Source organism: Phyllobates terribilis, unplaced genomic scaffold (assembly GCF_046119375.1).
Source record: "Phyllobates terribilis strain yellow unplaced genomic scaffold, ASM4611937v1 Scaffold_2__4_contigs__length_985480577, whole genome shotgun sequence".
Classification (NCBI taxonomy): Eukaryota; Metazoa; Chordata; class Amphibia; order Anura; family Dendrobatidae; genus Phyllobates; species Phyllobates terribilis.
This window is the reverse complement of record NW_027362762.1, coordinates 443043522-443070292: the sequence shown is the minus strand read 5'-3', so window position 1 is coordinate 443070292 and position 26771 is coordinate 443043522. Positions and strand designations below refer to the sequence as shown.

Sequence of the window (26771 nt, the reverse complement as noted above, 5' to 3'; positions counted from 1 at the left end):
ATAGGCTTCCAACAAGAGGAACCCCCTGATTCTGAGAATGAAGAGAGTCACAGTTCGGATTCAGTGCCACATCAATTTCAAAGATTTTTTTCTGCACAGCAATGCTTAGGCCAGCGGCAGGTCCGTGCGCGAGTGCGTGTTCCTGTGAAAACGCAGAAGGGGCGGCAGCCCCTTCATGCTCAGTGTCAGTATATTGTTACAGTCACTTTAAAATGGGGATACACTTTTTACATACAGTAATCTTAATGGTGCAAGTTTATAGTAGGAATATACCATTCGTGTGCCTCTAACAAATTTACAACCTAATCAGTATAACCACACATGAAATACTTCAATTTGCCCTAGTTCTGTGATGAATACTAGTGTTCTTATAAGCACCCCCTTTAATGACGCACTGCCAACGTTTTTATCCTCTATTGCATCTATCAAATTATATAGCGCTGTGTACTTACAATTGCTCATTTTCTCTTTCTACTCAGCTAATTCTTCTCTTTTCTCTGCTCTATGTAGAAACGGGAAGTCTTTTGTCCCTTCATTTATCATTCCCCTCTTCAACCAACCAGCTGCCTCCTCTCCCCTCTGCCAAGGACTTTTGCAGTGACTCATGAGTCATACAGGGAAAATTTACCTCCTGTTTCTACATAGACTTCAACTAATAATGGCTTCAGTACTCCAGATTGCCTACAATTGTGTATTACATTGGACTGCAACTATAACACCATACTTAAAATTAATCAGTAGCTACAAAAAGCCTTTGTGCAGACTTAAGCTGTGTGCACATGGTGTCATTTAGACGCCGGCGCAGTCTCAGTTTTCACAGGCAAAGCAGCGTCAGGAAAACGCCGGCAGCTTTGCCTTAGTTTTAGCGGCTTCTTTCACTCTATAAGTAATATATGGAGAGTGACCTCTGAGCAGAAGCCATCCAAAGAGTGGACAGGTCACTTCTTTTAACCGCTTCAGAGTTCCGAACCCTGAAGTGATTAAAAGAAATGAGATAATTTGGAACATGTGCACAACGTCATTTGGACTTTGCAGTGCACTGCTTTCATTTCGTGGGTCGCTTTTGCAAGAATACTCTACGGAATCTGCCTGACAAAGACAGTGTGCACATAGCCACAGGGCCCGTTCAGTCAAGTGTATTTTCAGGCTGTATGCCAATTTGACCGCACATGGACAGCATTCAGATCGAAGCAATGGACTAGTTCACGTGAATATGTCATATTGACACCATCTGTATGGCAAATGTTTTGTTGCACCCATTTTACATATTGAAAGTCAAACACAATTTCCTATTTTTTTTTAATTATGGATGTCAAAAATAGACATGAGAGTAAAAAAATGGACAACAAAAATAGTCTATTGATTAAAAAAAAGCAGATTTTTAATACGCTTGTTTGAACCTCGCTTTAGGGAACTATTACATTTTGTGGGGTGGGACTGCACCTGCGAAAATGTCCACCGGAAATGTACTCTGACCTACTGTTCATCTTGTAAAACATGCAGCATTATTGACATCTGCCCTGTAAGAGCTGGTCCTGTTCTGTAAATTATTATACTGTACTTTTGGGAAATCACTACACTTAGCATTGAATACCTCTTACAGCTGTGTGTGAAAATGTACAATGGTGAACAGTTGTATGAGAAGAGTAAACCAATTACCTTAGTCTGTGTAAGTTATGATAAACCGTAACACCAACATAAAACACTTACAACTTTTCTCAAAAGCTCTGACATTGGTGATACCGATCAGACAAAATGGCGTCTCTACCAATTCCAAGCATTCATGACTTTTCAAAGGGAAGAAAGGTGAACAAAAGTTTGAGCATCTGAATTCAAACTGTCTCAAGCCCACATACACACTAGATAGTTCACCAGTTTCTGTTGACTTCGATTTACTGTGTAGTGGGTCTCTAAGTTGCCCTTGTGGACTAGGAAAGCAAAGGAAGTGCAACTATATGCACCTTGAGCTCCTCCATCCAACTAGGAATGATTGAAGTCTCCCTAATAGTAGGGCAATGCGGTCTGGCTGGCCAGATGCAACCCAAACTCTACCCTCCCGCTATAGCCAACTGCCATATGATTATGTTTTACAATCATGCAGCCATTGGCCCACTGCAGGTGGACACAACTAGGTCTGCACTGCTGCAGCAGTCTGTCCATACTCTACCTGCAAAAGGTGGCCCTTTCATGTGCAATAACCATAAATGTATTCATATGTAGAGCCCATTTATAAGATACTAACAAATAATTACATTCCATATGTGTTTATAGTATTTCTGCATCCAGAGTCACCAATGAATACATCTAATGCAGGTTTATCTACGATAATGAGACATTTGTACTCTACTATGTACAAATAGCTGAGAGACCTATTGCTACACATAATTCTTCAGTGAATTTTCAAATGAACTGTGGTTCAATAATCCTATGGTAGCCTTAAACTGGAGCAAAGTCATATAGAACAGCTTTCATATTAAATTATAATTATGGCAAGTCAATATGACTCTAAACTGACCATGTTACAAAGCTCTTCTGTACATACAAGCTATCGAAATAATGATGATAGCATAGTGTTTAGTGATCTGCAAGTATATGGCTATGGAGCAGGATCGCTGGCTACAGCCATTAATCAAATCGCAGCAGTATCACACGTATTTGCTTCCTAAGGTCACTTTACTATTCTGTGTTCTGCTTCAGTATTTGGAAGCCAAATCCATGATTAGATCCTACAGACATACAACTATAATAGAAACACTTGCCCTCTTCTGGGCTTAGGACCTGTTACAGGTTTTGATACATTGCCAAACCACACTCACCCGTGCTGACCAATGTTGCACGATTTACGAGCAAAATTGTGTAGCCACTTGCCACCATGAGTATTATACCCGCATAGGTCCCTAAATTTCATACAGAGTCCTAAGAAGTTTTCCTTTCTGTTGGATTCCAAACCAATACAATAGAAAATATGAAAAAAAACAAAACCCAACCCATGGAATTCTCCATTGCGCTCTATATTTACGCACAAAGTTTATATGATATAATACAAAATGAGCCCTTAAAGGAGATGTCTCGTGATCCATTCGTCAGTAGCACACAGTTCCCCAGCTTCCTGTCTGATAGATCAGCCTAGCACTCGTCGACGCTGCAAGCAGAGGGAGCTTTGTCCCTGCAGAATCGGATGAGCGCACTGGCGATGAAGCTGTTCGGGATCAGGAGCTAACCGTACGCTTCATCAATCCTGGACAGTTTTAAAGCCCCGCTTACAAGTTCTATAATGGAGCTTCTAAAACTGCATTGGTGTACTGCTTGCTGCTAAGAATACTTGTTTTCTTTGCAAGGCAGGAAGTGAACAGAAGATCAGGGATGGGAAGAAAATGAAGAAATAATAAGTCAATTGCAAATTTGCTTAATTTCTCATGGTCTAGTATTATTTTCCTATCTTTAAACATGATAATAATCCTTCACAACGGTGACTACACACATTTGGGGAGAGTCAGCTGATCCTGATTTTTCCCCCAACAGCACACTGAGGTTAAAATAAAGAAGGGACAGGTATATTGGATTTCCTCACACCTGACCCTTAGTTCCCCCAGGGGATTAGTTCTGAAATATTTATAACCTCTAACCTTAACCGGTAACCGCTTTCTACTGAAACCTGCATCATGACAGGCATAATGGGTTAACTATTTACACCTTGTCCTTCACATCACTTTATGTAAATGTTAATTTTCTAGACGGTGTTAAAGGGAACCTGTTATCAGGATAATAGACTCCTAACTAAAGACAGTAAAAAAGCCCTTTAATAATGGTGACAAACAGACCTTGCTTGTAGCAATTCATTTGGAAAGTGTAGAGAAATTCAGCCTTGAAGTTTTCATCACAAATGCAGGGGCGGACACGACATTACTAGCTCTCTCAGCGACCTGCTCCACTCTACCATAAATTCCAGAGGGAGCAGTGCATGTACAGTGAGCTCCTGATGAGGTGTCGGGCGGGGGAAACAGGGGACCTGGAAGTGCAGTCTCCGCCCCCTGCACTTGCGATTAAAACTTTAAATCTGGAATTTTCTACAATTTCCAAGGTATGGCTTTAATAAGCAAAAAAGGGTCTTTACACTCATGCCTATAGTTAGGGGTCTAATATCTTGATGACAGGTTCCCTATAAAACATATTTGAACAAACAATGGCTCCTCCTTTGAGAATGGGGCCAGAATTTAACACTATCTACCCTGTCGGTGAATATATTCCCTCTATACAAACACATTATTGCACATCTAAACATAAAAAAAAAAAAAAATGCTACTTTCATTTTCATACTCAGCTTTCCCATTAATAACAGTGATTGTATGTTAGAGAGACAATGGGTAAAACCTCCTGATTTGAGCAATATTGTTCATCTATTTCTTTTGTTTCATATTCTACTGTTAACAAAAATATTTAAGAAGTAAAACCACACAAATGGATTCATGGTAAATAAATTATTATGTCAATCCCTTCAACAGAAACTGCATCTAGATTCTAATAATGAACGTTAAATAGCTCATTAGGTTTCTTCACAGAAATCACAAAAATTAGTTTTAATTACATTTCAGACAATACTGGAATTCCCATTCTGTCTGTGTAGCCTCCTGCTGTAGGTCAGGCCTCCATCTATCAGAGCTGAGCAAATCCCAGAAGCAAAGTCATTTATGTGCCTAAAACTTGCTACTACTAGTCACTATGTTGGATATTCTCTGTTGGTGTCTTTGGAAGTTTTGATTGCCAGGCTACTTATTGGTATTCCCATCTCCAAGATCCTATCCCAATATGCAGTAGGTATAATAATAATATTAGCAATTAACTCCAATTAGAAATGTAGTGTAGTTTTTCTGATTTGCTATGCCACTTACCTCGTGCAGGCAATACAGGACCTTAGGTATCCACGGTTACGACCACTAGCAGCTAGCTAACTGTCACTTTATCAGTGGTCGTAACCATGGATAACTAAGGTCCTGCAGTGCCTGCACATGAGGAAAGACATAGCGAATCAAAAATACTATATTACATTTCTAACTGTAGGTATTTGCTAATATTATTATTACTACACCTACTACATATTGGGATAGGATCTTGGAGATTGGAATACCCCTTTAAGTGTCAGATTGTCTTCTGGAGAGGTCTACTTGGCTTCCAAAGTCAACAGTGTTTTTCCGATCCTAGTTTAACCATCGGGTGTGTAGAGTCGTATTAGATGCTGCAGCTCGGTTGGGTAGCCACTCACTGGGCAGCGCTGGTGATTTTTCACATAGTAATAAGCACACCGGTAGCAGAAAACATATCCTGAGGTGCCAAGAGCTGTATCGTTGACTCTTACTTTACGACAAAGTGGGCAAACAGTCTTTAATTTCGGCAGGAGAGGGGAATACGTTTCCAGGTCAAAATGAATAGGAGCAGAGGGCGCAGGCAATGCAGTCAGAGACTTAACGGTCTCCTGGTTTTCGGCAGAGTACCACCATTCTAGAAACTGCAGGAAGAACACTCCCAGTGATAGGCTGGAAGATAATGTCATAGACACGCCACCAAGAGCTTTCTTCAATACTCCACTTACACTGGGGAGAAAGAAAAATCGTGTGTTAAAATTAAGAAAAGTTATTAAAATTCTAAAAATAAAATAAACCTCTTAAAACCAATTATTTTTTTTGAAGTGTAAGACCTCATGCACATAGTCATGTTAGTACTTTATACAACCTTCCATCTTCAGGCAAGCACCTTTCACCTGCAAGTAGATAGGCCGTGCGTCTGATTATTGACTGAACTATGCGGTCTACAATGCTTCCAAGCAAAAAAAGTTTCTGGGAGGAGCGCAGGGACACTGAAGCTAGCCAGATCCAGACACATTCACAGCAGTGCTTGCAAGCTCTATAGGAAAGAGCTTGTAAGCACGGAGCTCCTTCTCTAAGAAACCAGCTACTATTTAAAGACAGCAGAGGTGCTGATCAGCTAGGCAATGAGCAGTAAACTCCGAAAGCAAAAATCTCTCCATTCTTGAGAACGGAGACATTTTTTAAATGAACTGCACAGTTGCTTGTTTTTATAAACACTTTGAAGTTTTACCCATTTAAGAAGAAGATGAGAAAACCACAGCACCACTGCATTTGGTGTGTTTTTTTACTACACCATCACTTAATGAAGCACTCCAGCAAAAACGTGTTTTGCCTATATAGTGCAGCATAGGCTATTATTAAAGAATCATGAGTCTTTGTGTACCCGTTTTAGTTGAGGAGCTTGGGTTGTCTGCCATTTTGATTATTTTTTTCCCCTCTGATATGGTTTGCCTAATGCAGACTATATTTTCCATGATGCCAAAAGTCTCATCATAGTGCTCCTACTCCTACTGAGTCAGCCAGTGAGAGATAAGTGACATAGGACTGCTGTCTCCTGATGTGTATACAGCAAAGTCTCAGTCAGTGTCTCCCCTCTGTGAGATAGATCTATCCACACAGCAGCCCCAGTATATCATATGTGATGTATATACATCAGACTCAGTGTCTCTTATGTGATGCAGGTTAAAGGGGGTTGTCTGGCCTTAGAGTGACTGCAGACATGTGAATCCTCACATCATGCACTGCACAATGGAGGATTCGCCGGTGCCAGGAGGTCATATGACAGCAAGTATGTGATTTGCATACTTCTGGCCACATGCCGACTAGACTGTCTGGCCTCACTCAATACACTTGCATTAAGTGAGGCTGCGCCAAATTAATCAGTATGTGACCACATGTACACAAGTCACATACTTGCGGTCACGAGCCCACCGCTGGAGAATCCTGACGGTGTCCAGTGTGAGGCTTCATAAGTCTGCAGCTACAAAGTGACTGCAGACTTGTGGCCTGGGGCCGGACAACTCTTTTAAGCCTGAAAAAAATGCTGGAGTGCTTCTTTGATCTTGCAGGGAAACAGCAAGATTTACCTACAAGACTGTGAAGCCTGTCCAGAACTAAGTGACTATACAAAGGAGTAGCTTTCACAGAACACTGCAGCAGCACAGCACGGCCACTGCGTCTGAACGGAGATCCACTGTACGCTATACATGCGATTTCGTACAAAAATGTAAAAATTGTGGCACGCTTCAATGGCAGTGCATAGAGACTCTGAAGTCAAATTGCTATTTTATAGTCATTTAGGTGATTGACAGTCACCCCAGCTCTATGTACATACAGCCTCCAGCACAAGGCTTGGCTGTGTGTACAGGGCCGTAATTATCATGAACAACTGTAACCATGTCATCACCAGTAACTGCATAAAATAAGCTGCTATATGGTCGTCGTGTGACTTGTAATTCTTTAGTTCAATCAGATAGGTCCATATTTAAAGGTGTAAAAACAGGAACCCACCCAACATCTGTACCCGAACCATCTAGAGCTAGTGCAACTGTCAATCACCTAAATTCAATTTTTGGAATAAAAAAAAATTTCAAGCAACCTTGCGCCGTGTTTTCCATCATAGTAAACAGCTCAAGACAAAAAAAAATTACGGACAGTTCACCCTCGGCTGGCAGCTGCCGTGTAGTAAAAGCTTAGAGGTGTTGTGGCTAGATGCACACAACCCAAGATCTAGTGGAAAGTCTTCAATTTAAGGGGAGAGGATGATATATCAGTAAAGTTGGCACCGAGTCACATCCTTCCGCAGCTCCTTTGTTTTTCTTTAAAACGTAACAATTAAAAAAGGACTAATCATTTATATGAGACCATAAAGTGTATTAAACTTGGCGGTATACCAGTAGCCACAGAATGGTCACCCAGATTGCCTCCTCTGTGCCCCTGAATGCCAAACACATTAACCTGACCGGCTCATCTCCTGCTTTACTGGCATGGTAGGAACAAGACATCCTTATGGTACACCAATAATATCAAGTGTGGCTGGTGAATTCCAGGGAAGCCATCATCAGAAAAATGGCCCATTGTTTAAACAAGATTTTTGTGTTACATGTATTTAAAAATTTTTTTTTTAAATAAGTGGCCACTTTTTTTTTCTCCCCACTCATGCTTCCTGTCCTTTTCAGAAAGGCTTTTCAGTAAGGCTTCATATTTTCACAGGCAGGATTACAATGATAGGTAACACCTCTATATACAGTTGATAACATAGGATCCAATAATCACAATGGGCAATATCATACTTGACCCTGAAATATGTAAAATAGGGTCGGGGTCTGACCATTGTGGCCATGTACATGTGTTGTTTCCTGAAACAAGAAGTTTAAAGTCTTGAAAAAGCCACAGGGGCCAATGTGGAAACTGAAAGATTTCTATAAGTAATACAGATTATGTTATGTAAAAATCAAACACAACATACATTTAACATAAAACTATCTATTGTTTAAACCACCTTTTTATTATAGCTTCCAAAAAAATAAATAAAATAATAAAATCACGTGACCACATAAACGTATCTGGTCGAGTAGATGATCAAAAACATTGGTTTCTGTACTAAAAATTTATTAGTAATGAAAAAAAAAAATGGCAACTATGTCTGTGAACCAGAATGATTGGATCCATTCCAACTTACCTGAAAGCAGACGGTGTTGAGGGCATCTTTTCTGAAGACACATCAATGGCTTGTAAATCTTCCAGTGTTAGTCTAGCAAGCTGCACCCCTGCCAAGCGGAGCAGCGGAGAGTGATGACTTGTATTCCACAAAATATACCTCAGCTGGTAGAAGAGGAAGCAGCCTTCCCAGGACAGTTTCACAAAGGGGTAGGAAGCAAGAAATGCCTTATAACATCTTTTACTGAAAGATGTTGGGTTTTGTATTGAATAATCTTCTTCTTCTCGCAGTCTGTTAATAAATTTCTCCAGTTTCACCCGCAGATAAGGTACAAGCACCAGCAGCACAAGGGACCTCCAGTACTGTTTCCGCTGCAGAGTACGATGTCCACCGCTGTCTCCTATGACCACTCTTTTTAGTCCGTAGAAGTTCTCAGAGAAAGAGGCACTGGCCCATGATAAGTAATGCTGCTGGAGAAGCAGGTCCAGCAGGGTGTAGAGTTCATCAAACCATCTCCACAATGGCCCAAAGTGTGCAGGGTTCGATTCTGCAAGAACCTGTGAATTGGACATAAAATTAGTAGCAAATAATGTCTTTAGGGTCAAAACCTGATTCACGACTTAGGCTTTATTCACACATAAGTTATATCATGTCGTAGACGTATTATTTTGTGCAAATGACAAACAATAGTGAGGTTGGCTACAATATTGTCCTGCAGAAAACTAGCCACCATGGGAGAAGAAAAGTTTCATCTTTTGGACTTCTTTTGCCTCATTGCATTGATGGACACATCAGGGGGCACATCTGAATACCATTTTTCTTTTCAAGTATGCAGGTATAATCCACAGAATGCATAGCATAAAGAATATTCCTAATGTGAGCTTATAGCACGTCTGGAACTAGATATTAGGTTAACACATTGTGGGCATACCTTTTATTAGTTGGCATAGAAGGTGTCACGGGTGTGTCAGATGTAACAGACGGTCGCTCTGCACCTGGCTGCTGAAGGTCACTGCGTCTGGCATTGCAGACGCCTTCTTTATCCTTCTGACTTTTGGACCCAGCGGCAACCTCCCTCCTGCACTGATCGACACACCTTGGTCTGGGTGTTTATAAACTCTCAGTCTGCTTCAGGGAGTCACCGGTGATATTGACATTTTAACCTTGTGAAGGCATGGAGCTATAGCAGTCGGTTAGCTTCCTCTTTGGTGTCTCTGATTCCCTTAGAGGACGTTTGCTGTCATTCCTCTGGCGTCTGCTCAAGCTAAGTTTTTCCCCCTTTGTTTGTCTCCCTTGTGGTCTTTAGTTTATAGTGGGGACTGACCAGTGCTCACTCCCCCTCCCTATCTAGCGTTTAGTTCTAGGGATATACAGGGCTTAGGTTTCCTGCTTGGCGATTGGTGTGGAACCAATATAGGGATGGTAGGCTAGGCAGGGTGTTAATAGATCTGTCTAGGCGTCTCCACTCCCACTTTCCCTAGTGTCTGGGCTTCCTTCTCCTCATCCCTTTGTGCTGCACTTAGGTCTTTCCCACACTGTGCGTGACAAAAGGGCACAAAAACCACATGTGTATTTTGTGTGCGTCTCCGCAGCGGAAACGCACACAGAAACGCTACATGATGACCCATAAAGTTTGTTTAAAAAAAAAAAAAAACTAACAAACCTATTCTCTAATTTCAACATGAAGACATGAAAAACGCATGAATAAAAACCACCCCCAAAAATGCATGCGGCAAAACCACATGTAAAAACCGAAAGTAACCTAATTTGCATATTAGGTGCGGAAATGGTGCAGAAATTCTGCAGCGTCAAAACCGCAGCAAATCCGCACATACTGTATACAATTTTGGGCTCTGGTGTATAAGGGTATTTCCCTGATAATAATATAAAAGAAAAAAATTGCGATTTTTAATTTGATCGTCACATAACCCCCCACAAAAAAAAAACAAATACGCAATAAAAACATTGAATGAGGCCCAACATGGTTTCAACAAAGCTCAGATCACCATGCAGAAAACAAGCCTTCACTCAGCTCCGTCAGCGACAAAATTGAAAAGTTATAGCTTCAGACAATGGGGACACAGGCAACAAATGGCGTCCTGAAGAATCATGTTGTCAAGTCATTTATGGCACAATGAATGCCGTAAAACCAAAGATGGAAAGTCGTCTGGTCATGAAGATGTTAAATGAGTAACAAGCGGTGACTTTGGAAACCACAATGATAACAGTTGCGCGGACTCTATGAATATATTGGTTTCCTGCTCGGCGATTGTGGAACCAATATAGGGACGGGAGGGTAGGCAGGGTGTTAATAGATCTGCCTAGGGGTCTCCACTCCCCCTTTCCCTAGTGTCTGGGCTTCCTTCCCCTCATCCCTTTGTGCTGCACTTAGTCTTTCCCACATTGTGCGTGACAGAAGGGCACTGTGTAAAACTAGTACTAAAATTATTCCAGCACAGACTGCTCAATAATATTGGTCATACATATAGTAGCAGAATATACAGCTATACATTACCTGCTTGAAAGTGATATGCAGTACCCAAATAGTGCAATACAACTAATATATAACACTTTCATACTCAAATTCCTACACATGCCACATGAGGCACATATACAGTATTATGGGAGTCCATTAAAGTTGACACTACATTTTATTAATGTACCAATGGCAGCATGATAGTGGAAACATTATTTAACAAAACTCACATAGTTGCTACTTCATACTACACTGCTCAAAAAAATAAAGGGAACACTTAAACAACACAATGTAACTCCAAGTCAATAACACTTCTGTGAAATCTACCTGTCCAGTTATCAAGCAACACTGATTGTGAATCAATTTCTCTTGCTGTTGTGCAAATGGAACGGACAACTGGTAGAAATGATAGACAATTAGCAAGATGCCCCTTATAAAGGAGAGGTTCTGCAGGTGGTGACCACGGACCATTTCTCTGTTCTCATCCTTTTTGGCTGTTTTGGTCACTTTTTCATTTTGCCATTGCTCTCACCCCTAGAGGTAGAGTAGCATGAGGCGGTGTCTACAGTACAACCCACAGAAGTTGCTCAGGTAGTGCAGTTCATCCAGGATGGCACATCAGTGCGAGCTGTGGCAAGAAGGGTAGCTGTCTGTCAGCGTAGTGTCCAGAGCATGGAGCAGATACCAGGAGATGTGGAGGGAGCCATATGAGGGCTACAACCTGGCAGCAGGACCATTACCTCCTCCTTTGTGCAAGGAGGAACAGGAGGAGCACTGCCAGAGCCCTGCAAAATTACCTCCAGCAGGCCACAAATGAGCATGTGTCTGCACAAACGGTTAGAAACCGACTCCATGAGGGTGGTATGAGGGCCTGACGTCCACAGATGGGGGTTGTGCTCACAGCCCAACACCGTGCAGGACGCTTGGCATTCGCCACAGAACACAAGGATTGGCAAAGTCACCACTGGCGCCCTGTGCTCTTCACAGATGAAAGCAGGTTCACACTGAGCACATGTGACAGAGTCTGGAGACGCCATGGAGGGTGATCTGCTGTCTGCAACATCCTTCAGCATGACCGGTTTGGCAGTGGGTCAGTAATGGTGTGGTGTGTCATTTCTTTGGAGAGCCGCACAGCCCTCCATGTGTTCGCCAGAGGTAGCCTGACTGCCATTAGGTACCGAGATGAGATCCTCAGACCCCATGTGAGACCATATGCTGGTGCGGTTGGCCCTGGGTTCCTCCTAATGCAGGACAATGCCAGACCTCATGTGGCTGGAGTGTGTCAGCTGTTCCTGCAAGATGAAGGCAATGAAGCTATGGACTGGCTCGCCCGTTCCCCAGACCTAAATCCGATTGAGCACATCTGGGACATCATGTCTCACTCCATCCACCAACGTCACGTTGCACCACACACTGTCCAGGAGTTGGCGGATGCTTTAGTCCAGGTCTGGGAGGAGATCCCACAGGAAACCATCCACAACCTCATCAGGAGCATGCCCAGGCGTTGTAGGGAGGTCATACAGGCACGTGGAGGCCACACACAATACTGAGCCTCATTTTGACTTGTTTTAAGGACATTACATCAAAGTTGGATCATCCTGTAGTGTGTTTTTCCACTTTAATTTTGGGGGTGACTCCAAATCCAGGCCTCCATTGGTTAATAAATTTGATTTCCATTGATGATTTTTGTGTGATTTTATTGTCAGCACATTCAACTGTTTACAGAACAACGTATTCAATGAGAATATTTCATTCATTCAGATCTAGGATGTGTTATTTGAGTGTTCCCTTTATTTTTTTGAGCAGTGTATATATTGTTAAACCTGTCCCCTGCCATTATCCAGGCTTCCCCTTCCAGAAAGGTGCGTCATAGGATGCTGCAACTAGTCAGTAGCTGCTGTTTAGCTGCAGAGGTCACATTTTATCTGAGCAAGAAAAAACAGTTGTGACTATTGCAGTCAGAGGCCACCTGTTGTCACCAGAAGTGGAGTCAAGGAGGCTGGTAAGGAACAATGTATAAAGTATAATGGAGCAAAGCCTGTCCATTAGGCAAATTCATGTATTTTTTTTTCTACCACCATGGGTCAAAATTGGCACATTAATAAAAAGTAGTCAACAATCCCTTTAAAACATCCTGCTGAATGTTTCTTACAAGTGTGTGCACTCAAAAAAAAAAACTGGATGCTTTGACAAGTATGCAGAACAGTTAAGATGTACAACTGTTTTTAGCCCTTACCTTGATGATATGATGCAGTGCAGGCCTCACGGCTGCCATCAAGCTCTCCTGAGCCACAACTTCAAATATAGAGGGTCGGTTATCCTCTGGGGAGGCTGTAGTGATGTGAGCTCCACGTTCCGCCATTTTTAGAATTTAATTATTTTGTCCCCAAATTTTTTCTTTAAATTCTAAAAGAGTTAAAATGATTGTTTGTAGAATTTTTCCTATGAAAATAAACATGAATAATTAATTCGCCCCTTAAATTAATTAACATACATGCTTTATTAACTAAAAAAAAAACAATTGGGGGCAGATATGAATGTGTGATGCGCTAAAAACGAATATATTTAATATTAGGATAATATTAAGCCATTGTCTGGGACATTCAGGGTGTTATCCAGGCATACTCTTCCACCCCACCTAATATTAGGCGTGGAGAGATTCAAAGGACGGGCGGTACAGATGCCAAAGCAATTGCCACAAGCCCATAAAATATTGTGCACAAGTCCTTTAATTAGAATATAACCTGTGCACGTTACTTGCAGGGCATTTGATGGCATCGACAACTCTACTGTCTTTCCACATCTGACATCAGATTGGGGGTGGGGAGAAGATGCTTGGACATCCTTGTACAGTAGTGTGTGACATATCACAACGGGTTCACTACAACCCATGGGCGTGGATTGTAGTGAATATTCATGGTCTTTAATAGTGGGCACACATGACCGCCGGCCGCTGCAGGAGCCACGCTGCGGGTACACTGTGCGCGCTATTAAGGAGAGTGAATGGTCACTGCTCTCCAAGCACACAGTCCTGGCGTGGGGAGCAGTGACTATTCTGGCACAGCATCTCGCAGTGTGAGAGCGCATGGCAGTTACGCCATGTGCATCTCACAAAGTGATATCCCTGTCGGGAGCAGAGCAGGAGGCAGCGCAGGAGTAGAGAGGAGGGGAGTATGATTGTTTATTTTTTTGTGTGCAGCGTGATGGGGATCAGAGGGTGCCAAGCATACCAGGAAGAGGGATGAGGGGTACCATACATACCAGGATGAGGGGTACCATACATACCAGGATGAGGGATGAAGGGTACCATACATACCAGGATGAGGGATGAGGGGTACCATACATACCAGGATGAGGGATGAAGGGTGCCGTACATACCAGGATGAGATGAGGGATGAAGGGTGCCGTACATACCAGGATGAGATGAGGGATGAAGGGTGCCGTACATACCAGGATGAGATGAGGGATGAAGGGTGCCGTGCATACCAGGATGAGATGAGGGATGAAGGGTGCCGTACATACCAGCAGCAGACCCCCTCTTCCTTAACAGGGAATCATGACCACATTTTTTAGCTTACATTTTTTTTCTATTTTCCTCCTCTAAAACCTAGGTGCGTCTTATGGTCCGGTGAGTCTTCTAGTCCGAAAAAAATGGTATATATGTATATATATATATATATATTGCAAAATAGTTATATTGCAGTATATATAACAAGCGCTCAGATAATCAAAGGTTTAAATCCCCTAAGGGGACTACCCCCTCCTTCACCCAAAAAAATTTCCTGAAAATATTAATCATGCCCCTTTCATAGTATTTAAGGTTGAAGGTAGACATAAGTCCATTGAGTTCAACCTATAGCCTAACATGTTGATCCAAAAGAAGACAAAAACCCCATGAGGCAGATGCTAATTACCCCATATTAGGAGGGAATTCCTTGCTAACTCCACATACGGCAATCAGATTAGCTCCCTGGATCTCCCATTACAGAATTTAATACCTATAAAATTATATTTTTCAAGAAGGCATCCAGACCCTCCTTGAACTTGTGTAGTGAATCAACTATTACAATTTCACATGGCAGAGAGTTCCACATTCTCACTGCTCTTACAGAAAACAATCTGCATCCCGTAACTGTGATTAAACCTTCTTTCCTCTAGATATAGAGGATGCCCCCTTGTCACCATTGCTGGCTTAAGTATAAAAAAAAATCCTTAGAAGGATCTCTCTACTGTCTCTTCACATTTGTACATTGTAATAAGATTGGAAAAATGAAGGTTTAGGGGCAAATTGAATAATCCAAGTTTGATAATCTGTCTTGTTACTGCAGATCACCCATTCCTATAATCACACTGATCGCTCCTCTCAGCACCCGCTCTAGTTAAACTATGTCCTTCTTAGGGTATGTGCGCAAGGTGCGGATTTGACGCTGCGATTTTATGCTGCGTCACAATGTCAGTGGCCAGATGTTACAGCATAGTGGATGGGATTTCTAGAAATCCCATGCCCACTATGCGTTTTTGTGCACCTGCGGAAACTGACACGAGGTGCGTTTTTCAGATCCGCAGCATGTCTTTCTCTTGCGGAAACGCATGCAGATTTTCCCCATAGACATGCATTAGATGAGGAAAATCCGCATGTGTGTGTTTTGTGTGTGTCTCCGCAGCGGAAACGCACACAGAAACGCTACATGATGATCATTAAAGTTTGTTTAAAAAAAACAAAAACAAAAAACCTATTCTCTAATTTCAACATGAAGACATGAAAAACCGCCCCAAAAAACACATGTAAAAACTGCAAGTAACCTAATTTGCATATTAGGTGCAGAAATTCTCAGCGTCAAAACCGCAGCAAATCCGCACCGTGTGCACATACCCTTATACACCAGAGCCCAAAATTGTATACAGTATTTCCCTGATAATATAAAAGAAAAAATTGTGATTTTTATTTTGCTCGTCACAAAACCCCCCAGAAAAAAAAAACAAATACGCAATAAAAACATTGAATGAGGCCCAACATGGTTTCAACAAAGCTCAGATCACCATGCAGAAAACAAGCCTTCACTCAGCTCCGTCAGCGACAAAATTGAAAAGTTATAGCTTCAGACAATGGGGACACAGGCAACAAATGGCGTCCTGAAGAATCATGTTGTCAAGTCATTTATGGCACAATGAATGCCGTAAAACCAAAGATGGAAAGTCGTCTGGTCATGAAGATGTTAAATGAGTAACAAGCGGTGACTTTGGAAACCACAATGATAACAGTTGCGCGGACTCTATGAATATATTGGAATGTGCGCCTTTTTTATTCTATTGGTATTAAGTGACCATGTAACATAAGAACGGTACATCCCAATCCTCAAAGGACTTTGTAAATGCCCTACTCCACCACGCTGGGGGTTATCACATAGCTGGCAGGATAAGTCATTTATTTATTTTACTCACTTATTTCTACAGCGCTTTACAGACATCAGCACTGTCCCCATTGGGGCTCACAATCTAGATTCCCTATCAGTATGTCTAAGGAGTGTGGGAGGAAACCGGAGAACCCAGAGAAAACCCACGTAAACACGGAGAGAACATACAAACTCCTTGCAGATGTTGTCCTTGGTGGGATTTGAACCCAGGACCCAGCGCTGCAAGGCTGCAGTGCTAACCACTGAGCCACCGTGTGGTCTACACATTACATCTAGAAAATGGTTTCATTAATTCCAATTCATACAGTTAGAACAGTTTGCACTAATACCCACAATGAAGGTGCCTACATTATAATAATGTTGGGACCACTGCCAATAATAATAATACAGATGTCACCCTGTTACTGCCCCCATAGTTGTGCTTCTTACAGAAGGGGCACATACTTACAGAAGGAAGGCTGCCAGCTCACTGCAGTCTACTGAAGGACTGGGACATAGCGCAGGACTCCAGGTGCAGGTGGAGGGCACACTGTGCAACCTAGGGTTAAAGGTGAGAACACACGTGCAGCAGGTAATGAGCCACCCTGCAGCATGGCTCCAGCTGCAGCACAGCTCCGTTACAGCAGGGTGTTACTTTGCACTTATCTTCGCCTTATGGAGGAAGATCAGCAAAACAACCTGCGCCTCGCTTACAACATCGCTTTAGCAGGCGTCCTCTGTTTGGCACAGGCATTGACAGTCGCAGAAAGTTGATTTCCTGTGTTTGAACCGCAGGCTCTGCTCTCTTGTGGAACGCAGGGAAGAAACGGATGACGTATTTCCGTTGTTTGAAACGCAGGTGGGCGCTCTGCTGGAGAAGCTCTTGGTTTCCGGAGCCGCTGTCTGGCAGCTTGGTCTCTGCTTTCTGGGCTTGTCTCTTTCCGGCTGCCAGTTACACCCAGGTGCAGAACCCTTGTTTTTCCAGTAGGTGAGTACGAACAGGGTGAAGCTAGGGACAGTGAGCCCAGAATAATGGGAGGTTGCAGGGCGCCGCCGGTATGAAGCAGCACTGCTCTGATGTCACATGCCGGTGATGCCCCTACCTATGTCTGTCAGGATTGATGCTTTATACTACAGACACCGTGTGCACAGATGAGGAAGGATGCAGTGAGCAGAATGTAGAGGAAGACGGTCTGCTCCAATGTCATCAGTATGTCAGCAGGGCTGTCACTGTGTCTATAGGAGGCGCTATACGTCTGCAGCATGCACTGTGAGGATCATATATTAGTCTCTACTTCCACTGTGTCTATAGGAGGCGCTATACTTCTGCAGCATGCACTGTGAGGATCATTTATTAGTCTCTACTTCCACTGTCTATAGGAGGCGCTATACGTCTGCAGCATGCAGTGTGAGGATCATACAGTAGTCTTTACTTCCACTATGTCTATAGGAGGCGCTATACGTCTGCAGCATTCACTGTGGGGATCATTTATTAGTCTCTACTTCTACTGTCTATAGGAGGCGCTATACGTCTGCAGCATGCAGTGTGAGGATCATATAGTAGTCTTTACTTCCACTGTGTCTATAGGAGGCGCTATACGTCTGCAGCATTCACTGTGGGGATCATTTATTAGTCTCTACTTCCACTGTCTATAGGAGGCGCTATACGTCTGCAGCATGCAATGTGAGGATCATATATTAGTCTCTACTTCCACTGTGTCTATAGGAGGCGCTATATGTCTGCAGCATGTACTATGGGGCTCATATATTAGTCTCTACTTCCACTGTGTTTATAGGAGGCGCTCGCTATACGTCTGCAGCGAGCACTGTGGGGATCATATAGTAGTCTTTACTTCCACTATGCCTATAGGAGGCGCTATACGTCTGCAGCGTGCACTGTGGGGATCATATCTTAGTCTCTACTTCGCTTCCACCCTTCCCCCTATATACACTGCTCAAAAAAATAACGGGAACACTCAAATAACACATCCTAGATCTGAATGAATGAAATATTCTCATTGAATACTTTGTTCTATACAAAGTTGAATGTGCTGACAACAAAATCACACAAAAATCATCAATGGAAATCAAATTTATTAACCAATGGAGGCCTGGATTTGGAGTCACCCCAAAATTAAAGTGGAAAAACACACTACAGGCTGATCCAACTTTGATGTAATGTCCTTAAAACAAGTCAAAATGAGGCTCAGTATTTTGTGTGGTCTCCACGTGCCTGTATGACCTCCCTACAATGCCTGGGCATGCTCCTGATGAGGTTGCGGATGGTCTCCTGTGGGATCTCCTCCCAGACCTGGACTAAAGCATCCGCCAACTCCTGGACAGTCTGTGGTGTAACGTGATGTTGGTGGATGGAGCGAGACATGATGTCCCAGATGTGCTCAATCGGATTCAGGTCTGGGGAGCGGGCGGGCCAGTCTATAGCTTCAATGCCTTCATCTTGCAGGAACTGCTGGCACACTCCTGCCACATGAGGTCTGGCATTGTCCTGCATTAGGAGGAACCCAGGGCCAACTGCACCAGCATATGGTCTCACAAGGGGTCTGCGGATCTCATCTCGGTACCTAATGGCAGTCAGGCTACCTCTGGCGAGCACATGGAGGGCTGTGCGGCCCTCCAAAGAAATGCCACCCCACACCATTACTGACCCACTGCCAAACCAGTCATGCTGAAGGATGTTGCAAGCAGCAGATCACTCTCCACAGCGTCTCCAGACTCTGTCACGTCTGTCACATGTGCAGTGTGAATCTGCTTTCATCTGTGAAGAGCAAAGGGCGCCAGTGGCGACTTTGCCAATCCTTGTGTTCTGTGGCAAATGCCAAGCATCCTGCACCGTGTTGGGCTGTGAGCACAACCCCCATCTGTGGACTTTGGGCCCTCATATCACCCTCATGGAGTCGGTTTCTAACCGTTTGTGCAGACACACGCACATTTGTGGCCTGCTGGAGGTGATTTTGCAGGGCTCTGGCATTGCTTATCCTGTTCCTCCTTGCCCAAAGGAGGAGGTAGCGGTCCTGCTGCTGGGTTGTTGCCCTCCTACGGCCCCCTCCATGTCTCCTGGTGTACTGGCCTGTCTCCTGGTAGCGCCTCCAGCCTCTGGACACTACACTGACAGACGCAGCAAACCTTCTTGCCACAGCTCGCATTGATGTGCCATCCTGGATGAGCTGCACTACCTGAGCAACTTCTGTGGGTTGTAGAGTCCGTCTCATGATACCATGAATGTGAAAGCACAACCAACATTCAAAAGTGACCAAAACATCAGCCAGAAAGCATTGGTACTGAGATGTGGTCTGTGGTCCCCACCTGCAGAACCTTTCCTTTATTGAGGGTGTCTTGATAATTGCCAATAATTTCCATCTATTGTCTATTCAATTTGCACAACAGCATGTGAAATTGATTGTCAATCAGTGTTGCTTCCTAAGTGGACAGTTTGATTTCACAGAAGTTTGATCTACTTGGAGTTATATTCTGTTGTTTAAGTGTTCCCTTTATTTTTTTTGAGCATTGTATTTAGCAGCTTCATCATATACGGTCCTTGACCACATGAGTAATCTGTGGCCGCTGGACGGGAGCCCTGAGAACTGCCACCTACCTGACAGCATTCTTGATTCTTCTTTTGATTAGCTGGCCTGGCATCATGTCACTTGCGTCACGCCAGACCAGCTAATCTATAGAAGAGTCCCTAATGCTGTCAGTTGATGGACCAGGTCCTGTGGATTGATTTGCCCCGACTCCAGTCCTGCTGCGTATGTAAGGCTGTGTGCCCACGATGCGTTTTTTAAGCGTTTCCGCAGCGGCAGTTCCGCTGCAGAAACGCTTAAAAAACGCATGGTAGAAGGCCTGTCATGTACCCCAATGATAATCCGCATGTGCTGTGCACATGCTGCGGAAATTTCCGCTGTGGATGATCATTGTGGAAAAAAATGCAGCACTACCAATTATTTTGCGGAAGTGCTGCGTTTTCGCCGCCATTGACTTGCATTGGAACGCATGTATTCCACATCACTGCATATGTAGATGCGCATTCCATGCGTTCCAATGTGCGGATGGTACCCGGGTGTGGAGGAGAGGAGACTCTCCTCCGGACCCAGGTACCATAGAACCTGTGAAAAAAAAAAAAAAATAAGTGTTATATTTACCTTCTGACTGCCCCCGCTGCGCTCGTCCCCCCTTGCCGGCAGATCGCGGTGGACTGAAGGACCTGCGCTGACGTCATAGTCATGTGATGGCAAGTCCTTCAGTGTACCGCCATCTGCCGGCAGCCAGGACGGAGTGAAGCAAGACTGCGGGGGCCATCGGAAGCTAAGTATAGATTTATTTTTTTATTTTTAACCATTCTTTCGGTCACACTATATAAATCCATGCTGTTAGCATGGATTTATATAGTGTGACCAAGTTGTCAAGCACTTTCCAAGTGATGCTAAAATCGCTTGGAAAGCGCTTGTCAACCCGCATGCGGAAATGCATGTGAAGAACGCTTCACTTCCGCATGTCCCTGGCAGGAAAACGCATGTACAATCCGCATGCGTTTTTTTCTGCCAGGGAGATGCAGAAACGCTCAGGAAAAATCCTGAGCATTTCTGCATCGTGGGCACATAGCCTAAGAGTTTTAACCCTAAAAGACATAAAATGTCCGTTGTCGTAAAATCAATCGCCTGTATACTAACATCCTTCACATGTCCAGTTGTCACTTGTTTGATAGACATTTATTCTTCCAGATTTAGCTCCTTTATTACAGCTCCTACATCAGTTGTCACCTAGCCCTGCCAGACTTCAGGAACTGAGGATTGGACTGACCATGCACTTGTCTTTGAAAGAGCTACATTTGTATAGAAACCAGTGTCGGACTGGAGTGTCTGGGGCCCACAGAAGGAATTGATCCTCAGGGCCCACCGGAGGAATTGATCCTCAGGGCCCACACTACAGCAATATGCAAATAACTCTTAGCCGCTATCCTTGTTATAGTGGAGCGGTGACTGTAAATCGCAGGCAGTTCCTGCACATCTGCTGTGGACATACTATAACTGGGATGTACAATTACGGTAATTTGCATTAAAGGCGTTCTTTGGTTAAAACAAGTTAGCACCCATCCATGGGATTCACAGGATCGGTGATCACTTATTAATCGTTTGGGTCCGAAAATTGGAAAACGCACCTATCGGAAGATTGGGGAAGTTTTATCCTTGACAGGACATTTATTCCCATTTTAAAATGTAGCGGCAGATGGGGTGTCTGACACCATTCATTCTCTTTGGGGCTTCCAGAAAAAAAACAAGAACAGCCACTGAGGGAACGAATGGATCAGTGATCAAGTCGCACATGAGCTCCAGTCTAATGGAGAAAAAAGCTCCACATTCTATCAATCGGTGCAGGTCCCAGCTGTCAGAACCCCACTAATCAATAATTTATCAATAATCCTGAGGAGAGGTGATTAGTTGTTTTCCCCGGAGAACCCCTGTAAGTGCATCTTGTTCCAAGTATTTAATCACTAATGGAAATAAATAATATTCTCCTAATTAATATCCGAGAGAACAAATGACCGCCATACACAACACAATCCACTATACCAACACCAATAGTACCACATACATGGGAGAAATACTGCTACACCATGACTGGACTACATATTACCACCACATAGTGACCAAATAATACTACATACAAGGGAGATATACCACCACACCATGACCAGACCAGATATTAACAGCATATAGCGTCCAAATAATTCTCCATCATTGCTCTCCCCCCCCCCACCTTCTCCGTCGTTGCTCTCCCCCCCCCACCTTCTCCGTCGTTGCTCTCCCCCCCCCACCTTCTCCGTCGTTGCTCTCCCCCCCCCACCTTCTCCGTCGTTGCTCTCCCCCCCCACCTTCTCCGTCGTTGCTCTCCCCCCCCCACCTTCTCCGTCGTTGCTCTCCCCCCCCCCACCTTCTCCGTCGTTGCTCTCCCCCCCCACCTTCTCCGTCGTTGCTCTCCCCCCCCCCACCTTCTCCGTCGTTGCTCTCCCCCCCCCCACCTTCTCCGTCGTTTCTCTCCCCCCCCCCCACCTTCTCCGTCGTTGCTCTCCCCCCCCCACCTTCTCCGTCGTTGCTCTCCCCCCCCCACCTTCTCCGTCGTTGCTCTCCCCCCCCACCTTCTCCGTCGTTGCTCTCCCCCCCACCTTCTCCGTCGTTGCTCTCCCCCCCCCCACCTTCTCCGTCGTTGCTCTCCCCCCCCCCACCTTCTCCGTCGTTGCTCTCCCCCCCCCCACCTTCTCCGTCGTTGCTCTCCCCCCCCCCCACCTTCTCCGTCGTTGCTCTCCCCCCCCACCTTCTCCGTCGTTGCTCTCCCCCCCCCCCACCTTCTCCGTCGTTGCTCTCCCCCCCCCCCCACCTTCTCCGTCGTTGCTCTCCCCCCCCCCACCTTCTCCGTCGTTGCTCTTCCCCCCCCACCTTCTCCGTCGTTGCTCTCCCCCCCCCCACCTTCTCCGTCGTTGCTCTCTCCCCCCCCCCACCTTCTCCGTCGTTGCTCTCCCCCCCCACCTTCTCCGTCGCTGCCATATCTTCCACCTCCCCCTTCTCCACTCACTATCACCATTGCTCTCCCCCTTCTCCACCCACTATCACCATTGCTCTCCCCCTTCTCCACCCACTATCACCATTGCTCTCCCCCATCTCCAGTCCAGTGTATTAGTTTAAAAAAAAAAACCTGGAAGAAGCGTGGCGAAACGGCGTCGTCAGGGTGCATCATCAGGAGCAGTGGGTTACCTTCTCTCTCCTCTGGCTGTAAGAAGTCCTTACTATGACATCTGCTGGGGATATAGCGATTAGGTCTTTGGTATATATATTTTTCTCATGCAGCTCACTATGGCGATCAGACAGGAACATTTAGACCTCTAGTAATTACTGTGGATACTGACATTGTTTAAGGCATGTGCACTTTGTTCCTTGTTCACTATACATTGGCAGCACATTGTCACTTGACATTTTTCTGAGATAGTTATTATTCGGGTATTAAACCCTTGCTGCTGGCACTGACACTTTATAGGGCATCTGCACTTTAGGTTTCCTGGTTACTGATTATTAAGCTGGATTGTTTTCATCTATATCTGTATATGCCTCTACCTTATCCCCCACCGAAATGAGCCTTCGGATTGAGTCCCATATGTACAATCCTGTTTAGCTGAAAGTTTCCTGCTTAACGTTTTAATTTTGTGTAAAACAGTTTTTAAGATGATCTAATAAAAACTATAATTTTTATCTTATGGTGTCTGGACTCTAGTATACCCCCTAGTATTGCCTATAGTGGGTGATGTGTGTTATATGTATTCTCCATATAACTACACATTGACACTGTCCAAACAGGGCTGACTGTCAGAGTTCACCTTTTGAAATGGAAAATGGTGACTCCAAATTAACAATTTTAGGCTACATTTACATAGCATCTTTTGTTTACGTTCTCTCCTATATTTTTGTATATTGCCAAATATGTTTAATGTGGCCAATATTGATGGATCTTCTCATTTTTTCATGATCTCTAAACTACTACATTTTATTATACTGCTAACAGTGCAAGGTCATAAATTATGTTTAAAGAGGTGTGCCCATCTTCTATCTTCAGGAGCGCACCGCTCCTCTGCTGGTATTACCGGCTTCCTGCTTGACAGTAGGCAGTGCCCCCTAATGACTCCCTGTTCACACTAGCGGCATGGTCGTGCTGCAGTCCGATCTATGTGGTCTCCCATGCTGCAAGCTGAGGCAGCTTTCCCTCGCAGTATCGGAGGTACGCAGGGGCTTTGAAGCTGGCTCACTTCAGTGATCTGATTAGTGTCAGAGCAGCACTTGCAAGCTCTATATATTAGGCAGCCTGCAAGCACGTGTTTCTTGCCTAGGCGACTGGTAACCTAGAGGATTATAAATCCCTTGTGAACAGACGATTTTTAATACATTGGAAAGCTGCTTGTTTTAAATGCACTTTGCAATTTTAACCAAGAATGAACATGAGAGAACTCTTTTCTGTTTCAATAATTTTTATTAAGGGGTTTTTAACATTCTGGGGAGGGAGAAACAATCATCCCAATCCTCAAATAAACAGCAATATATGGGATTTATATATATAATAAGGTTACAAACAATGAGACTTATTATTTTAAACAAAAACATAATAACTTACTTCAAAGTTAAGCCAAGCTATAATTATGAAAGGGAAAAAAGGAAGATAATATTAGGATGAGGACAATAAAGGACACGGAGAAGATAGGAAAGATATGGGAAGGGAGAAAACAAAACTTGGAGTAAAGGGAGGGGGAGAGGGATATACGGAAGGGTAAATAGGATAGGGAAGATAGCCTTAATTTCCCTTGCCCCTCTTACCGCTAAGTGCCCACGATGCAGAAATGCTGCATATTTTTTCCGCTTCTCCCTCGCATGCGGTTTTTAAATGCGTTTTTCCCGCCAGGTAGAAGCATTTGTCAAGCGTTTTTGCATGCATTTCTGCATGCGGGTTATCAAGCGCTTTTCCAAGCGATTTTAGCATCACTTAGAAAAGTGCTTGACAACTTAGTCACACTATATAAATCCATGCAACCGTCATGGATTTATAGTAGTGTGACCAAGTTAGTTTAAAAAAAAAAAAAAAGAATAAGAATGGTAAAAAATAAAAAAAAAAGATTATACTCACCTTCCGATGTCCTCCCGGTGTTTTCTCCGCTGCATCCGGTGTCTTGCACTGCTCGCGGTGTTGTGAAGGACCTGCGGTGACGTCATTGAGTCGTGTCAGGTCACATGACTCAATGATGTCATGGCAGGTCCTTCACCACACCGCGACCCATACAGCAGACCAGACGGAGGGGAGAAAACTCCGGGAGGACATCGGAAGGTAAGTATAATCTTTATTTTTTATTTTAAATTCTTTTTTTAACAGGTTCTATGGTTCCCAGGTCTGGAGGAGAGTCTTCTCTCCTACAGACCTGGGTACCATCCGCACATTGAACCATGTGATATCCGCATGTACAGATGTAGTCATGCGGATGTCACGCGGTCCAATGCAAGTCAATGGCGGCGAAATTAATGGACATGCTGCGGATTTTTCCGCAATGATAATCCGCAGCGGAAATTTCCGCATCATGTGCACAGCACATGCGGATTATCATGGGGCACGTATTACCAAGCGTTTAAGCGTTTTCGCTGCGGAAATTCCGTGGCAAAAACGCTTGAAAAACGCATAGTGGGCATGCAGCCGAAAGGGGGAAACAGAAGAAGTTAGTCTTCTGAGATTATATTTCACACATAAAGAATCATAGTATAAAACCTACTATTGATAACAAGGATAGAAGATCAGATTATGTAATCATTTGATCATACTGGAAGAATTTCAGTGGAACATTTGAGTAGCTAATTCCGCATGGGAAGAAAAGTGAGAATTCCATAGTGACCATTTAGATTGATATTTTAATATAGAGTTGTTTTTTAGGGCAAAAGCAAGTTCAAAGGTATTATGATGAGTGACATTTTCCAAAATATCGTTTATGGTAGGTATGTCAACAGCTTTCCATTTAGCAGTGATAAGAAGTTTAGCTGCTGAAAAAATATGTATTGAAAGATGTTTGATTTTTTGGGGGAGAGTATCTATCTCTAAAGATAAAAGAGATAATTGTGGAGTCATATGTAGTTTTTCCTTCCCCAAGATGTAGAGAAAGTCATAAATCTCTTTCCATAATATTTTTATTTTTGGACAGGTCCAAAAAATATACATTATGTTGCATTTGCTCCCGCATTTTCTCCAACATTGGTCGGAATAGTCTGGGTAGGCTTCTTTGAGTCTGACAGGAATCAAATGCCATCGGGAAATTATTTTGAAAAAAAATTTCTTGAATATTTGCATTAATAAAAAATGTATATGTGTATTTTAATGTATGTTGCCAGTCACTTTTGGAAAAATTCTTGTGAAGGTCAGCTTCTCATTTTAAGATTTGTTTAGATTTGGAGAATTCAAGGTCCGAGTTGAATAGGGAATATATATTTTTCGTATTCCAGATTTTATCTGAAGAAGGTTGGTCTAATAACGTAATGATGGTTCGTGGTAAGGCCAAAGGTAGTGATATTTTATTTCTTATAAGTTTCCTTAGTTCTATCAAGTTGAAAATTTCCTCTTCTGGTAGACCATAAACAGTTTTTAAAGTATAAAAGTTTAGTATTCTGTCTTTATTTGGGCCTGTAAGAATATGAGGAGAGAACCCTTTTAACCCTTTCCTGCATTAGAATGTGAATAAATGTCATGGTCAGGGGTCCGCATGTGTGGCGGGTGATCAGGAGCTCTGTCCACATGCATGGTAAATGCCGGCTCTGTTACGTAGCCGGCATCTGGGTCCTACAGCCACG

At 43.6% G+C, this 26771-nt stretch overlaps 2 protein-coding genes across 4 annotated transcripts in view; one reads left to right on the top strand and one right to left on the bottom strand.

Moving 5' to 3' along the window:
- Positions 1-498: 498 nt before the first annotated feature.
- On the bottom strand, positions 499-17197 carry PEX12 (peroxisomal biogenesis factor 12). Of its 2 annotated transcripts, none has more exons than XM_073665459.1 (4): positions 16862-17197; positions 13236-13405; positions 8545-9080; positions 499-5588 (listed from the first exon to the last, which is right to left on the bottom strand). In XM_073665459.1, exons 2-4 carry the CDS (start codon positions 13359-13361, stop codon positions 5201-5203), a joined length of 1050 nt encoding a protein of 349 aa, XP_073521560.1. In that variant the 5' UTR covers positions 13362-13405; positions 16862-17197; the 3' UTR covers positions 499-5200. The 2 variants fall into 2 exon arrangements, with proteins under 2 accessions (XP_073521560.1, XP_073521559.1); XM_073665458.1 differs by having other exon boundaries at positions 13236-13441; positions 16862-17196.
- A 1-nt stretch (position 17198) lies between these two features.
- The window catches only part of AP2B1 (adaptor related protein complex 2 subunit beta 1), a 214419-nt gene continuing 204846 nt past the window's right edge, over positions 17199-26771 (top strand). For both annotated transcript variants that reach the window (XM_073665457.1, XM_073665456.1), the window contains exon 1: positions 17199-17380. The gene's annotated coding sequence lies outside the window, so the exon portion shown is untranslated. The remainder of the gene's footprint in view (positions 17381-26771) is intronic.